The sequence below is a fragment of the Pleurodeles waltl genome, chromosome 11 (assembly GCF_031143425.1).
Source record: "Pleurodeles waltl isolate 20211129_DDA chromosome 11, aPleWal1.hap1.20221129, whole genome shotgun sequence".
Taxonomy (NCBI): Eukaryota; Metazoa; Chordata; class Amphibia; order Caudata; family Salamandridae; genus Pleurodeles; species Pleurodeles waltl.
Window position 1 is genome coordinate 93,090,163 of NC_090450.1, and position 14,690 is coordinate 93,104,852.

The 14,690-nt window shown below is 43.7% G+C and overlaps 1 protein-coding gene across 1 annotated transcript in view; it reads left to right on the forward strand.

Annotated features, from left to right (window-relative positions):
- PHC3 (polyhomeotic homolog 3) overlaps window positions 1–14,690 on the forward strand; it is a 374,591-nt gene that overhangs the window by 219,070 nt on the left and 140,831 nt on the right. Inside the window, exon 10 of the mRNA XM_069213181.1 lies at window positions 12,444–12,697. Coding sequence (XP_069069282.1) covers window positions 12,444–12,697 — 254 coding nt within the window. The remainder of the gene's footprint in view (window positions 1–12,443; window positions 12,698–14,690) is intronic.

Here is a 14,690-nt window from a genome sequence, read left to right on the forward strand (position 1 = left end):
ATGTACCCAACACAGAGAATACAAGCAAAAATGATATTACAACTCCTAGGCATGATGTCCTCATGCATAGCCATTGTCCCGAACGCAAGACTGCACATGAGACCCTTACAACAGTGCCTAGCATCGCAATGGTCACAAGCACAGGGTCACCTTCTAGATCTGGTGTTGATAGACCGCCAAACATACCTCTCGCTTCTATGGTGGAACAGTATAAATTTAAACAAAGGGCGGCCTTTCCAAGACCCAGTGCCACAATACGTAATAACGACAGATGCTTCCATGACGGGGTGGGGAGCACACCTCGATCAACACAGCATACAAGGACAATGGGACGTACATCAAACAAAACTGCACATAAATCACCTAGAACTGCTAGCAGTTTTTCAAGCACTAAAAGTATTCCAACCAATCATAACTCACAAGTACATTCTTGTCAAAACAGACAACATGACAACAATGTATTATCTAAACAAACAGGGGGGGACACACTCACCGCAGCTGAGCCTCCTAGCACAAAAGATATGGCGCTGGGCAATTCACAACCACGTTCGCCTAATAGCACAGTTTATTCCAGGGATCCAAAATCAACTTGCAGACAATCTCTCTCGAGATCACCAACAGGTCCACGAATGGGAGATTCACCCCCAAATTCTAAACACTTACTTCAAACTTTGGGGAACACCTCAAATAGACTTATTTGCAACGAAGGAGAACGCAAAATGCCAAAACTTCGCATCCAGATACCCACACAGGCAGTCCCAAGGCAATGCCCTATGGATGAACTGGTCAGGGATATTTGCGTACGCTTTTCCCCCTCTCCCTCTCATTCCATATCTAGTAAACAAATTGAGTCAAAGCAAACTCAAACTCATACTGATAGCACCAACATGGGCAAGGCAACCTTGGTACACAACACTGCTAGACCTATCAGTAGTACCCCACGTCAAGTTGCCCAACAGGCCAGATCTGTTAACACAACACAAACAACAGATCAGGCATCCAAACCCAGCATCGCTGAATCTAGCAATCTGGCTCCTGAAATCCTAGAATTCGGACACTTAAACCTCACACAAGAATGTATGGAAGTCATAAAGCAAGCTAGAAGACCATCCACTAGACACTGTTATGCAAGCAAATGGAAAAGGTTTGTTTGCTACTGCCATCAGAATCAAATCCAACCAATACATGCATCTCCAAAGGATGTAGTGGGCTACTTACTACACTTACAAAAATCGAACCTGGCCTTCTCTTCCATTAAGATACACCTCTCAGCAATATCTGCATACCTGCAGATTACCCATTCAACTTCACTATTTAGGATACCTGTCATTAAAGCATTTATGGAAGGCCTCAAAAGAATTATACCACCACGAACACCACCCGTTCCTTCATGGAACCTTAACATCGTCTTAACAAGGCTCATGGGTCCACCCTTTGAACCTATGCATTCTTGCGAAATACAATTCCTAACCTGGAAAGTTGCATTTCTCATCGCCATCACATCTCTAAGAAGAGTAAGTGAGATTCAGGCGTTTACAATACAAGAACCTTTTATCCAACTACACAAAAATAAGGTAGTCCTAAAGACTAATCCTAAATTTTTACCGAAGGTTATTTCACCATTCCACCTAAATCAAACGGTGGAACTACCAGTATTCTTCCCACAGCCAGATTCCGTAGCTGAGAGGGCACTAAATACATTAGATGTCAAAGGAGCATTAATGTACTACATTGACAGAACAAAGAACATCAGGAAAACTAAACAGCTATTTATTGCATTCCAAAAACCTCATGCAGGAAACCCAATATCAAAACAAGGTATAGCCAGATGGATAGTTAAGTTCATCCAAACCTGCTACCTTAAAGCAAAGAGAGAGCTGCCCATTACACCAAGGGCACACTCAACCAGAAAGAAAGGTGCCACCATGGCCTTCCTAGGAAATATTCCAATGCACGAAATATGTAAGGCAGCCACATGGTCTACGCCTCACACATTCACCAAGCACTACTGTGTAGATGTGTTATCTGCACAACAAGCCACAGTAGGTCAAGCCGTGCTAAGAACCTTATTTCAAACCACTTCCACTCCTACAGGCTAAACCACCGCTTTTGGGGAGTTAACTGCTTACTAGTCTATGCAAAACATGTGTATCTCCAGCAACAGATGCCATCGAACTGAAAATGTCACTTACCCAGTGTACATCTGTTCGTGGCATCAGTCGCTGAAAATTCACATGTGCCCACCCGCCTCCCCGGGAGCCTGTAGCAGTCCGGAAGTTAACTTAAGCTTTGTACATTTGTAAATATATTATTTAAACCTTAAATAGGTACATACTTAGGGGGTCATTCTGACCCTGGCGGCCGGTGACCGCCAGGGTCACCGACCACGGGAGCACCTCCAACAGGCTGGCGGTGCTCCCGAGGGCATTCTGACCGCAGCGGTTCAGCCGCGGTCAGAAAGGGTAAACCCGCCATGAACAGGATGGCGGTAGGGGGTGCCGCGGGGCCCCTGGGGGCCCCTGCAGTGCCCATGCCAATGGCATGGGCACTGCAGGGGCCCCCGTAAGAGGGCCCCAAAAAGTATTTCAGTGTCTGCTTTGCGCATTTCAGTGTCTGCTTTTGAAATACGCGACGGGTGCAACTGCACCCGTCGCACCCCTGCAACTACGCCGGCTCAATTCTGAGCCGGCATCCTCGTTGCAGGGGCATTTCCTCTGGGCCGGCGCCGGCCCAGAGGAAATGTTTGAATGGCCGCCGCGGTCTTTTGACCGCGGTGCGGTCATTTGGCGGCGGTACCTTGGCGGACGGCCTCCGCCGTCCGCCAAGGTTAAAATCACCCCCTTAGTCACTCCATTGCATGGGCACTATTACTACAACACAACTCCTACCTCACCCTCTGCGGGGAAAACAATCGAAGATGGAGTCGACGCCCATGCGCAATGGAGACAAAAGGAGGAGTCCCTCGGTCCCGTGACTCGAAAGACTTCTTCGAAGAAAAACAACTTGTAACACTCCGACCCAACACCAGATGGCGAGCTATGCAAAACATGTGAATCTTCAGCGACTGATGCCACGAACAGATGTACACTGGGTAAGTGACATTTTCATTTAACGAACACCAAAATCTATTTTGCCACATTTGGCACACAGGCCTGGGGCTTTTTCAAGGCTTTGTGTGTCTTTTTATAATATTAATCATGCCCTTGGCACGGTTTGTGCTGTCTTTAGATAAAAAAAGGGCCAGTTTAAACAGAGCCTGTTATCTCCATATGTGAAAGGAATCCCTGGATAGCGACGTAGGTACTGGTTCCTCGAGTCTGCGGTTGTCAGGAGTAAACCAATTGTTTACATTCTTTAATTATTACTGCCATGGCCCATTCCCTTTGACTTTGCTGTATCTTTAAACATGTGTGAGTCTCCTTCAGCACCCATTTCTTACAGCCAATGCTTAGTTTGTATTAAAACAATGAAAAAATAAGTGCCAGGGCCCTCGTTCTAGGCTACTTTACCTCCCACCACCCATAGCCCCGCCAGAGCTGCTAATAACAATACACACACATCTATCATCACACTCCTACATGTGTGACAATTCAGACTGTTCCAGGCCTCCAAAGCTTTAAGAATGGCTTGTGAGGCGGTATTAGTCATTTTTTAATGTATATTGAATTTATGAACAACTGTTGTGCTCATCTCTAAATTAAATAAATATCACTACCTTGTGGCAGACTGCCATAGGTACTGATGTTGAAAATTAAGTGCCTGTACAGACCACCGGAAACCAACGGCTCAAATTAAGCACTGTTTACAGCATACTTTTTGTCGCTGTGTCCGCTTGTAATGAATGCTGTCTGTTTTCAGAATCTGTTGGACATGTATTCTCAATTATGTGAGGAGTATCAGACATGTCCCTCTCTCTCACTATCTGCAATCATCCCCCAGGGGATATGAAATTCCTTCTCAACAGTTGTCAAAACAAGCAGATCAAAACACAGTGGAGAGCCAAACATATTCTTCTTGGCGTGTCTGTATTTTTGCTGTACACCCCATCTGCATTTCAGCGACTACGGTGAGGCAAATTAGTGGTGTACCCCATGATCAGCCTTTCTTCGGTATCCTAAAATGCCACCTTGACTCCAGGCGTCAGTTCTTTTAACAAAGAAAAAAGCACAGTGTGGGGTCAGGTATCCTAATACAGGGCTTGAGTCTCTATTAACTCTGTCCACACTGTGCAATTCAGATCCCCTAGGGGTGCATGTCAAGGTGTTCACCTCGCCTTCCAGTGTACCACCTTGGGTACCTGAAATACCCCTGTCGAGTGGGTGCGGGGTGGGGGCGGCTGCTTGAATGCCAGACATCCAAAGGAATGGAAACCACGTGAGGGGCTTCATATCCTGGCAGCCAGTGTGCCTCTCTTTGACACTTTTTCGCCGTCCATGTTTCAACTCCTAGGGGGAGAACGTCATGGTTATTTCTCCTTGTTCAACCTTTACACCCTGAAAAAGAGCAGGGTATCGAGGTTCAAGGAAGGTCTGTTTCATGCTTTTGTCCCCTCCCATTATTTCATCTCCCCTGGTGGAGCGATCCATGTTGTTACCCACTTATCAAACCTTCTCTGTGGACCACAAATGCCGTAGACATCAGGAAACATTTTTCAGACTTGCAATGCAATGGGTCTCGCATATTTCAAACAAGTTAATTGTCTTGTTATGACAACAGTGCCCACAAGCAAAAAAAAAAAAAAAACACGAATGAAAATTTACGACTTATAAAATAAAGTTAGCTTTAAAAAATACAACTTTAAAATTTTGAGCCTGCTGGGCAGGTGTTTGTCAGTCACAAGCTTTGTGTTTGTGGAGCACTCAAAGTTAGAACAAAATAGTACCTCGATCACGTCGGGAACAGCGGACGGGCACTAATTAAGTTGAAATCAACTAGTGCTTGGTCCCTGCTCCACACCGAGGAACAGAAAAGATGACAGACATGCCTTGACGAATTACGACGCTGTAAAGAAGAGTGCCACGCAAATCAACAAATGGCGAGTGACAAGCGGGCTCCAAGCCCTTTACTGATCACAACAGCATCTGGCATACGAGATGCATGCGAAAGTGCATGCACTCGCAGGCTCAACCCTTAAAAAAAAGGAAATTAATAAAAAAATAGGTTGAAAAAATAGAAATTGATTGGGAAAGCAAGTATCATGGCACACGGCATTACTCACTCCAGCCTTTGCACTCCATCTGCAGTCTTGAGGAAGCATATTGGGGGATATATACAGCTCTCAATGTGACAACAGAAGGAACATTAATAATAACCTAGACTCCAGTGATCATTTTTTGTCTGTCGAATTAAATGATAAAAATGATGTTGAGAGCACTCTATGATGGTACAAATCATGTCTTACGTTAGCGTTTACCTCCATCTAAATGTTAGCTGTCCTTGGGGAGCACAGCATGGGACTTAAGTTGTGTATTCTAATTGGGGATTTGCATTATTTGTTCTTCATAGTCTAGTGGTGTACCTTCGGTCTACTATCCAGAGGGGTATCCCATACTTTGCTCTGTCACAATGGGAACACGTGTGGGTGGGTATACATGAAGATGAACAGACCCAAATTCCAACTCTTTGGGGAGCATTTGAATGCATGCTAATTCTAATAGTCAGTAGCCATGGTCATGGTTTTGTTCCATTCCTGACTCGTATGGTTTGCTCACCCACATGTTGGGCACTTTTGCTAAAGGAAGTAGCCTAGGAATGAAGGGTGTTACAAATTCTTTTAGCAAAGTCTGATACTTGTAAAGCCTTCTGGGTAATGAAATGTGGAGGACCCATGCAAGCCACTCATGGCTGTATTCCTCTTAAGTCTCTAGTGCTAAATAAAAAATGCAGTTTGGAGGTTTCCTTGGGAGATGGCTGACTCCAAACTCAAATACTGCATACCTCCCTTAAGACAATTTATTGCAAATTGTCTTCTAGAAAAAGTCACATGGCGTTTTGTGGTCCTGCTTCTGTGTCGTACGAAGGCCAGAGACACACGCATTTGGAGTACCATTTTCATCAGGATATGTGTGGAATTGAAACAGGATAGGTCTTGTGCCATAAGTTGTGCACAGACTAAAGTTCATCCCCCTGAAGCTGGGGCAGTTTTATCCATGTTTTGAGTCTTTATGGATCCAGTGATATCACCTTTCACAAATGCAAATGGACTTTACTTATAAATACAAGTTCAGCAGTTACAACTGCGGATGGGAAGGTTTAGTGAGTGCCCATCGCTCCATGGGTGACCAGCCTCCTGAAAATGTTCACTGTGTGACTTACCATTGACAAAACGGGTCCCAAAATGTTTGGTACGCTTTGGGTAGCTATTCTGCGTGTTAACTAATTTCCAGCACCAGCAGAACCCTCCATTGTGTGGCTTAAGAGATGAATTGGAACAGTTGCTGGGTTTTCAGTAAACTTCCTCTTGGTATAAAAGGCCTTTTTCATCAATCAATGGAACATAGAAAGACGATCAAGTGAACATCAGAGTTTTGACGCTGGACCTGCTTGTTGACATCCTAAAATCCTAATTTATTTTCTTGAGGTGTCAGTGCCATTAATCTTTGAGTCCTTGGATTCTGTGTATTTTTAATGTTTTTGACAGAGTTGTAGTGCTTAGCAGAAACATCAGCTCTCACCCTACCATACCCTGTTAAGAACATCCAGCATAATTTTAGACATACAGTACCATCCTGTATAACTTACACAATCACTGATGGAATCAATAACCATGGATGCAATCACGTTCTTAAGCGGCAAGAGCATTGTACACCACTGTTCAGTAACTTAAATACAAGGAGAATTGAATAACCTAGTTTACCACTTCATGGCCATAACAACAAAAGTACTCTAACATATCACCTAATCATTGACAACATGGATTACCTAAGCAATGAACTACATCCACAAAATAGACACAAAATGCAGCTCTATGCTTGTTTATTTAAATTTCACTCTACGCTAGCTGTAACAAATGCTAACTTAATCTGTAACAAACACTTTAAGTGATTTACTTTTATTCTATGGTTTTCTTTATCACTTTAATGAGTTTTCAGTTTTACAGTGCCCCAACCCTCTCTGTAGCCAGTCCTTCTGCACACTCTCTAAGGCTTTGGGGGGTGAGATTTGGCCACAGTGCTGGTCAGCTTCCTGATACTGTGTCCAACCCTCCATGTGGCCAACCCCCACTGAACATGATCTTCTAGCCTAGACTGCATGGGTTGGTTGCAGGTTTTCCTGTCACTGGTTTAAACTTAACGTGAGCATAGGTGTGTACAAACACAATTATTTCTGAACAACAAATAATCATTTCGTATAAACCAAGGCATTACTATGTAATTAATTTAAAACAATTAACCTTAACTCATCACTTTATCTCACACACATTCAGTATCATGGCTTAAGAGAAAAAGAGGAGAAGGTCCCTAAGATGCCCTCACAGAAGCAGGCTACCCTAATCCTAACAGGATCTGATGCGGTCTCATCATTGGCACCTCATTCCACGACAACATACACAGTGGCACCCCATCATCAGCAGAGATGTTCCTCTCACATCTGTTATTCATATAATACAAACAGCACCATTGTTTCTGCCTAATACTTGGTGCCTAAGCTACTACGCTGTCCATAAGAGTATGTCAATAGGTTGGGCGCAGACCTCTCAGTTCCCTACATAAGGTTTAAACTGTGTCATTAGAAAAAACATTCAAAATTTTATTTTGTGTTAGTTTCTGTGCAAATTAAAATCTGAATGTAAATCAGAATTCTCGTTGGTGCATAGGTTACCACGTCTCAGAACTCCAAACCATTTTTTTGTATTATTTACAACTCATTTCAAAATGTCCAACAGGTCTCATTCACTCTGTAATTTCCTATATGACTGCCACATGAGATGTGTTTGTGAAATTAATTTATTATGTTTTAAGTATGTATTAGGCCTTATGACGGAATGACTGAGTTCTTGGAATGACACTGTAGAAGATTTTAAATGGTGGTTTTGTGGGCGCATGATAAGTCGGTGTGTTGGCATATTATGGTGGGTGTATGATGATGATTGTAAGTGTGTACTATGGTGGATGTTTTTGGTGTCTTTGTTGGTGTATGATGGTGACTAAGTGGTCTTTTGACTGTAAGTGTATGAACTCATATTGGTAGATATGGTTGTATTGTTTGACTGCTAGGGTGTTTATGGGGTGCCTACTGATGTATGCCATATTGTGATGTGTGTTGTCTTTGGCTGGGTGGGCACAAGAATGAAGGCAAGGAATATTGTGATGGTTTTGAATGCATATATATAATGGTGTGTGTTGGCATATGATCTATACTTTATATTTGTTTTATATTGTGTAGTGTTGTGCGTTTTGTTTGAAAACGTGTAACATATCAAAGACCATATATTGGCTTATTATGGTGGGGTTGGGACAGGACGTAATAGTGCAACCTTCACTCAAAATGTCTTTAATGCTTGGTTTTTATGGCATTGTCACTTTTAACATATTAGCCGAGCTTATCTACCTCTAAAGTTTCATTTTCTTAGCTTCTTTGTGTCAGTTGTGATGAACATGATGGTGGCTTCATTGTATGTGTGGTGGTTGATTGCTTTGAATTATGACCGTTGACATGTTGGTGTATGCTAAAAGTTGTGTGGATGTATGACGGTGGGTGTGCTGTCATATGAGGATTTTTGTGTTGTCATATGATGATTTTTTTGTGGTCATATGACAGTGGATGTGCTGGTGTAAGATAGTCAGGGTATTTTGTGTGCTCCTGTATGATGGGTGTGTGCTTCGCACTTCCCTTCTTTGTGCCTCTGCCACTCCTGCAGCCCATGTGTACCAGCCTTACTGTGTTTGCTGAGTTCCCCCACTTCTATAGCCCGCTCAGTGCTTCCTGCTTCTCATCTGTGTCGCCAGCCCCCTGCAGCTCTTTTGTGTACCCCTGCCCCTCACACAGCCCATTTCTGCTGCCTTTTTCTGCCCCTGCAGCCACTTGATTTGCCTCTTGACTCCCCTGCAGCTCCTCTGCATATCTTCTGACTTTCCTCTTTGTGCGCCCTCAACTCCAGCAGTCCTGATGTGTGCCATTGTTTCCCACCCTTGCCTCACCTCCTCCGACTCATCTATATGGCACTCTGCTTCACCCCTCGACGTACTAGGTATTCTTAGCATGCCCACCCTGTGCTCCGGCTCCCCTCTGCCCAGTCCCCTGCAACATCTGTGTGCCTTTCTGTCCCTGCATCTCTGTGCGCTGCTCCACCCCCGGCAGCCGTTTTGAGTGTTCTGCCCCACCTGCATCTGTATTTTGTGTCCTCCACCCCTCTGCTGAGCCTAATTGTGTCCTGCAGCCCTTGCCTGCCACCCTTACCACCTGCAGGCCCTAGGGGTGCCTCCATCTGCCCTGCAGCGTCCTTTTGTCCCACCCCATCTAGCCTCTCTGTAGGCCAACGTGTCTCTACCCTGTTCTTCATCCCCTATGAACATTGGAGGGGATGTGTTTGAAAGCGGAGTCTGGGGATTGAAGCTGTATTCCTCTAACACCCCCCCATCCTTGGTCTCAGGGCCTAATTGTTTTTGTGTTGTTTGATATTTGCAAACATCAGAAGAAATTTTAAATAGAGTGCACACTCAGAAGGAACCTTTTGTACATTTGTATTTGTGGTTTGTATAGCATGAAGATAGCCGAAAGGCTATGGAGTGCTTTACGGGGCCAAAGGTAAAGATACAGTCACAAGTGATTTGAGCTGTGGCTGGTTTGGTTACTGCATCTTGAAGTAGTGTTCTTTAAAGTGGTCTTAAACTCCTTCCGGAAGTGAAACTGATTTCTTGTGGTTTTGATGGCTATGGGTATGTTGTTCCATATCCTGGTTGCATAGGTAGAAAAGGCCTGTTGCCATGATTTTTCTTTCTTCACACTTCTTGGTCTCCAGTCTGATGTTCCTATTTGTGGGTGGACTGTGAGACACACCAGAGATGATGAGCTTGTCAGCTAGGTAGGCAGCGGTGCATCTTGTGATAACTTTGAAAACAGATGTTTTTGAAGATGGTGTGTCCCTTTTAGAGGAGCCAATGGAGTTCCATCAGGATGGGGAGATGTTGTAATATTTTTTCAGGGCCTGGACAAGTTGTACTGTGGCGTGTAAAATGGCCTTAGGGGTGGGCATTTGTGGAGTCTGGGAGGCCATGGGGTTGGACATTCCCACCATCTGTAAGAGAATGAAGGCTTGAATACCAGTTCTGGAATAAATGGTTTCTTTTTTTTCAGTAGAGTGAGCTAGTACCAGGCTGTTTTTGTTTCATTCATAGTGTGATTCTTTCGGGGTGAGGCTACTTTTCAGGGTGAATCCAAAGAGCATTGCATTTAGTGGAAGTTGGGGTTTGAAAACATCAAAATTCATGGTACTGAGCAAGGTTTTTACAATTTATTGTGTTTCTCTTGGCAACAACCAAGAAGTCTGCCTTGGTGGGGATGAGCGTCAGGTGGTTGCTGGATGAAGTGCAGAAAGTGTTGCTGGATGAGCACAGGTATCTTTGAAGTACACTTGTGTAACTTTGGCATATTGATGAATTTTGATACTGTTAGCAGTGAAGAGGGCCCCAGAGCATTCCATGTAGAGGCTACATATGGCAGGGACAGTTTGGAACCTGGTGAGAGTGTGCAGGTGATGGGGATCTTCTGAGACCTGGAGGTGCCCCCGTGAACAAACTGGTGTTGGTTGGAAGGGTGGGAGGAAAACCATTGAAGGAGGTTACAAGTGAATCAATTTGAGACTTCAGTGTGTGAAATGGTAGACGGTGTCAAATGCACACTTATAGTGTTATTAATATCCAGTGTGCAGTCACAGAATGTTCTTCTTGTCCTTGTTCAATGGGTTTGTGGACTTTATGCAGTATTTAAAAATATACAAACTTTAACATGTGTTGTGAACACACATATTTTCCCTATATTTCCAAAATGACTGACAAATTCTCACCAAAGCAAGAAATGGCCAAAAGGCAACTGTGCCGTCAAAATATGTTGACCATGCATTCAGCAGTTACATGTACAAAAGAATTACCTCTCGGAAATCCCATTACATTGGAAAGTGAAAAACTATTTTGGTAGCCCCTTGTTCTGCTCTGCTTCGACTGAGAGGGAACGAAGTGAAAGGAATGTAAAGAATGCAGCATTGTTAGTCTGAGTAATACATTTATTAAAGCACTTCCCAGGTTACACAAAGATAATGACGTGTGCACTTACTGTGAATGCAGCAATACACGTGCAACTCTTAAAATAATCAGAGCAGTAGAATAATAATGATCAAAGAGTATGCAATACATCAAACATTGAATATATATAAATATATGTGCGCAGTGACTACGTATTCATGCATGAACACACCAAAATGAAATAGTAAGAATTAAAAATGCATCACCATGGGGCTAGAATCCAACATCATCCTTTGTCTGCCAACGTTAGGTTGTGGGGCCCTTCACAACCGGAACAATGGAGACCACCCTCAATGCGAATATTTTCTGGCCAGTGCGTCTATTCCCAGAGACAAGTTCCTTCTGTTTCAGCTGTCAAGCTTCCCCACCTTATATTCTTTAAACAAACTTGAGAAGAAGGTTCTAGAAACCCCCCTCCCTTTGAGTAAGTTGTGAAATTCACACGTTGGCGAATCAGGTCAGTATTGAGAAAACACGCACCAGACTGGCCAAATCTCACGGTGTTTTTCCAAGACCGAGCTGTACTCTGCTCTATCGTATACATTCTCAGCCTGGTACCTTCTTATCTATATTTCTCCCCCATGTTTTGATCCTTTCCCTGGTGAGAGGAGCGAAAACGGGTTAACAAGCTGTGCGCGGAAAAATATCTGCGCCACCACTGTGATGGCATTTGAAGCTAGGCTAAAATGGAGTCAGTGGTCAAGATGGAGCCGGTGGTTAAATACAGATAGCCTTTCACCCCTGAATAACAGATTCATCAAACTACACCAACTGTGACATGCTGTAAGAAATCCTGCTTTACATTTCATTCTTTGGTGCATATTGGTCAAGCAGGGTACAAAGTTGCTAAGGGTTTAGATAACGTAGTTCCTGTGACCTGATCTTAAACAAAAATATCATTCATACATGATGCGGGCATAGCTGTTTATAAGTCAATGATGAAGGGTAAAAGTTAAACCTGAGTGCTAAATCTTAACTTTTGCCCAAAAAGAGTAAATCATCCTAAAATGTTACACCAATTTTCTTTGTGCCAGTACATTTGTGAATGCCAAACTTTGTGCTTGCCTGAGTGGATGAAAGGATGGATGACTAGGAGGATGGGTGGCTGAATGGATAAACTAAAACATACATTAGCAAAGGTTTTATAAGTGTCTTAGCCATGTCTTATTGCCAACAAGTAAGACTCTTATTTCTGTTTTTCAGAACAGGAAAGTGTTTTTAAAGAAGCATCATCAGTCAGTGCCTCAGTCATCAAGTCCCCATCAGACTCCTCCTATGCTTCTCTACCACCCCCTCCGCTTCTGCTTCCAACTGGTACAACAAAGAATGCATGCACTTTAATGTCCTACAGCACTTCGAGCATGGAAAAGAGGCCTCCCAGAGCTATTGTTAAACCGCAAATTCTTACTCATGTTATTGAAGGTTTTGTTATTCAAGAGGGTTTGGAACCCTTTCCAGTAAGTATACATGTCCCTTTCACAATCCATAAATGACGTCATAGTGAAAACAAATCTGTTTATTCTCATAAATCACTTTGCTATTTGACACTGTGGTGGTAATAAAAAGGTTATATGAACACAAATGTGTGATTACAAGTTTAGATTGTAATATGAAACTTAGTCAGTAATTTAACTTGCTATTGTGGTTTTGATTCATAATGCAACACAAAAGGATGACGGACGGAGTGCTGAATCTTTTCTGTGACTGTAGGTGAGAGTTTGAAAAGTTTCAGCACTCTGTCCATCATCCTAAAATTACCCTAAGTAGGAAGGGTATGCCTAGACGTGGGTCTCATGCTCGCTGTGCCATTGCATTCAAGCTAGCCTGGCTGATGAAGGGTGATGCCCTGAAACTGGTCCCAGGATGCTTATTACCGGTATAGGGAAGACCTGGCCTGGCAGTTAGGGCTGGTCTGTTCCCATCGGGAACATGGTCAAGACTTATTTGCATATGGCTGGGTCCAAACTGGGGTGGCATGGTGAGCAAAAAAAGTTTCAGCACTTCGTCCATCGTCCTTTTGTGTTGCTAAAATTGCCTTAAGTGGTAAAGGTATGCCCAGACATGGGTCCCGTGCTCACTGTGCCACTGGATTCAAGCTAGCCTGGCTGATGGAGGGCGATACCCTGAAACTGGTCTGAGGATGCTTGTTTCCGATCTAGGGAGGACCTGGCCTTGTAGTTCAGGCTGGACTGTTCCCACGGGGAACAAGGTCAAGACTGATTTGCATATGGCTTTGTCCAAACTAGGGTGGCAGGCTGAGCAAAAGAATGATGGATCATATTGACTGGGAAAGAGTGTTTGAAAAGTTTCAGCACTCCGTCCATCATCCTCTTTTGTTGTGATTCATAATGAACAGTTGTAAACAAACTGAACGTTTGTTTGAAAGCAGGAAAACAAAGGTTGACAATAAATAGGTCTCCATCACAGTGGAGAAGGACACACGAAGGCCTGACAGCTCCCCTCGTTGTGTAGCATTGAGCGAGTTACCTTAAATAGAATCAATGGGATGTAATTTTTCTAGAAACTGACACAACCACACTTTGTGTCAGATCCTGGGTCTCCCATCATCTTTTACTACCCACCTCAAAGAATTGGGCAAACATGGAATTCTAAAATACTCCTACACCAATGGTATGTTGTGAATTGTTGATGTCTGCCATTTAGTGGTACTGGTGGATGCCTCAGTGAGAAGACTATTGTCTGTTGATTACAGACAGCTCCACTTTGGGTTATAAAACATTGAGAAAGATCTTAAAATACCTGCTAAGGAATATGGCTGCAGATACCTTACCTTATAGTTACCCCAGGCATCAGACTGGATTCAGAAATGTTTAGTGAGCAGTACCCCTGTTTGCCAGTAGACTGCATCGTCCACACCAGAAAGGATGGGCACAGTGCCTACATAAGCGCCACCCATTGCGCTTTTGTCACTTCTTTTCCTTCCACACCAGTCATCGGAGATCCAGAGAGAGCTACCCCCCAGTCATTGTGTGACTGACCTTTTTTCGACTTTTGTCAAAGTTCTTTGAGATCTTTTTCTGATGTGTCAGGGATGACTACTTGTAAAGCTGGCTTTCAGTCCTGTGGTGTCCGTTGGCGATAGACCCACATCTTGTATGCCTGTGGTGCCTCGAGCGCGACCACGACGCAAAGATCTGTATTAACTGCTGCACTATGCACCCCAAGCTCTTGCAGGAGAACTCCCTTAAACTCTTTCCAGCTGGATGTGCAACAGTCCCGGTCAACAGGAAGGTACCAGGATCAGACGTGGAGCCATCGATTGGGGCACCTTAAAGGACGATCTCTCTGCCATCTCAGCCTTTCTTTGGTTGCCAGATCAGCCATCCCCCTTCAAATACCCTGTTGTAAATTGTTTTTGAAAGGTTTCCAGCATCTGTTTCCACCTTCACCCTTTATCATGCCTCAGTGGAACCTCAGTCTAGTACTCAC